This window comes from Haplochromis burtoni, unplaced genomic scaffold (assembly GCF_018398535.1).
Source record: "Haplochromis burtoni strain Fernald_Lab_line unplaced genomic scaffold, NCSU_Asbu1 Contig_20, whole genome shotgun sequence".
NCBI lineage: Eukaryota > Metazoa > Chordata > Actinopteri > Cichliformes > Cichlidae > Haplochromis > Haplochromis burtoni.
The window spans coordinates 3,977,750-3,978,775 of NW_024582381.1; the positions used below are offsets into that span (position 1 = coordinate 3,977,750).

Consider the following 1,026-nt stretch of genomic DNA (forward strand, 5'->3'; position numbering starts at 1 on the left):
AAAATACAACTTGCCTAATAATTCTGCACTCCCTGTATTTAATGATAAATATACTTACTGACTCCCTTTGCTTTGTTTTCAACAGGAGCCCAATGACATGCCACGGAGTCACCCAGAGGGGGCCTATGCTAACACGATTCTCCCCAACCACCACGTCCCTCATCCTCACCCCCATCCTCATCCTCACCACCACCATGCCGGACACCACGGGGTGTTTGAGGACTTTGCTTGCTAAAGCCAACCATTGTTTCCTGTCTTGGTGACAACAGAAGATAAGAGCTGTCTGTGTTGAGACCAATAACAGACCCTTGGCATTTCCGTCACTCCTTTGCTGTCACCAGTGAAAAGCTACAGCCAAAGTCAAACACCAAACTTGTGCTGCTAACAAACCACTTGTACGTACAGTATGTAGGCACAAAACGGACACGGCTCTTTCTCCTTTCCTTTTTTTTTTTTTTTTTTTGCTCTATCTCTCTCTCTGTCTCTGGATGGGATCCCACTCAACATCGCCCCGCTTCATGTTATGATTCAAGACACTTTGTGATTTCAGGACCAATTTTTTGGTACATGATCACTACGAGGGAACAAGAGGAGGACTGCATGTCACCTTGATCCAGTTTATATTCCAAAAAAAGAAAGAAATAAGAAAAAAAAAGATTTATTTATTCAGCTAGCATCTCAGATTTTTTTTCATCTGTATCCTTCCATGTATGTCTCTTGAAACTGTTTCTCTTACTTCGAGGAGAACACAGTGTACCATATCAAGTCATCTACACAATATATTATGTAATTATTTAAAGAGATACTATTATATGTTCTATATTGTATACAAGATGACAATAATTCAGTAAGCATACCTTATTCACCATCCAAAGTATGAAGGGAACTATTTAGGCTGAAATATATGACCTTGGCTTAGAAGATCTATCAGCATCTTTCCACATGATACACTTTGTCTGGTTTGTGGTTAAGGTGTTAGAGAGTAGCATTGTACCTGTACATAAAGTCCAACGTAAAAATGAGAAA

The 1,026-nt window shown here is 39.9% G+C and overlaps 1 protein-coding gene across 1 annotated transcript in view; it reads left to right on the top strand.

The window, feature by feature from the left end:
* The window catches only part of asic4a (acid-sensing (proton-gated) ion channel family member 4a), a 93,761-nt gene extending 92,735 nt beyond the window's left edge, over positions 1-1,026 (top strand). The window contains exon 10 of the mRNA XM_005919323.3: positions 86-1,026. Coding sequence (XP_005919385.1) covers positions 86-235 — 150 coding nt within the window. The 3' untranslated portion in view covers positions 236-1,026. The remainder of the gene's footprint in view (positions 1-85) is intronic.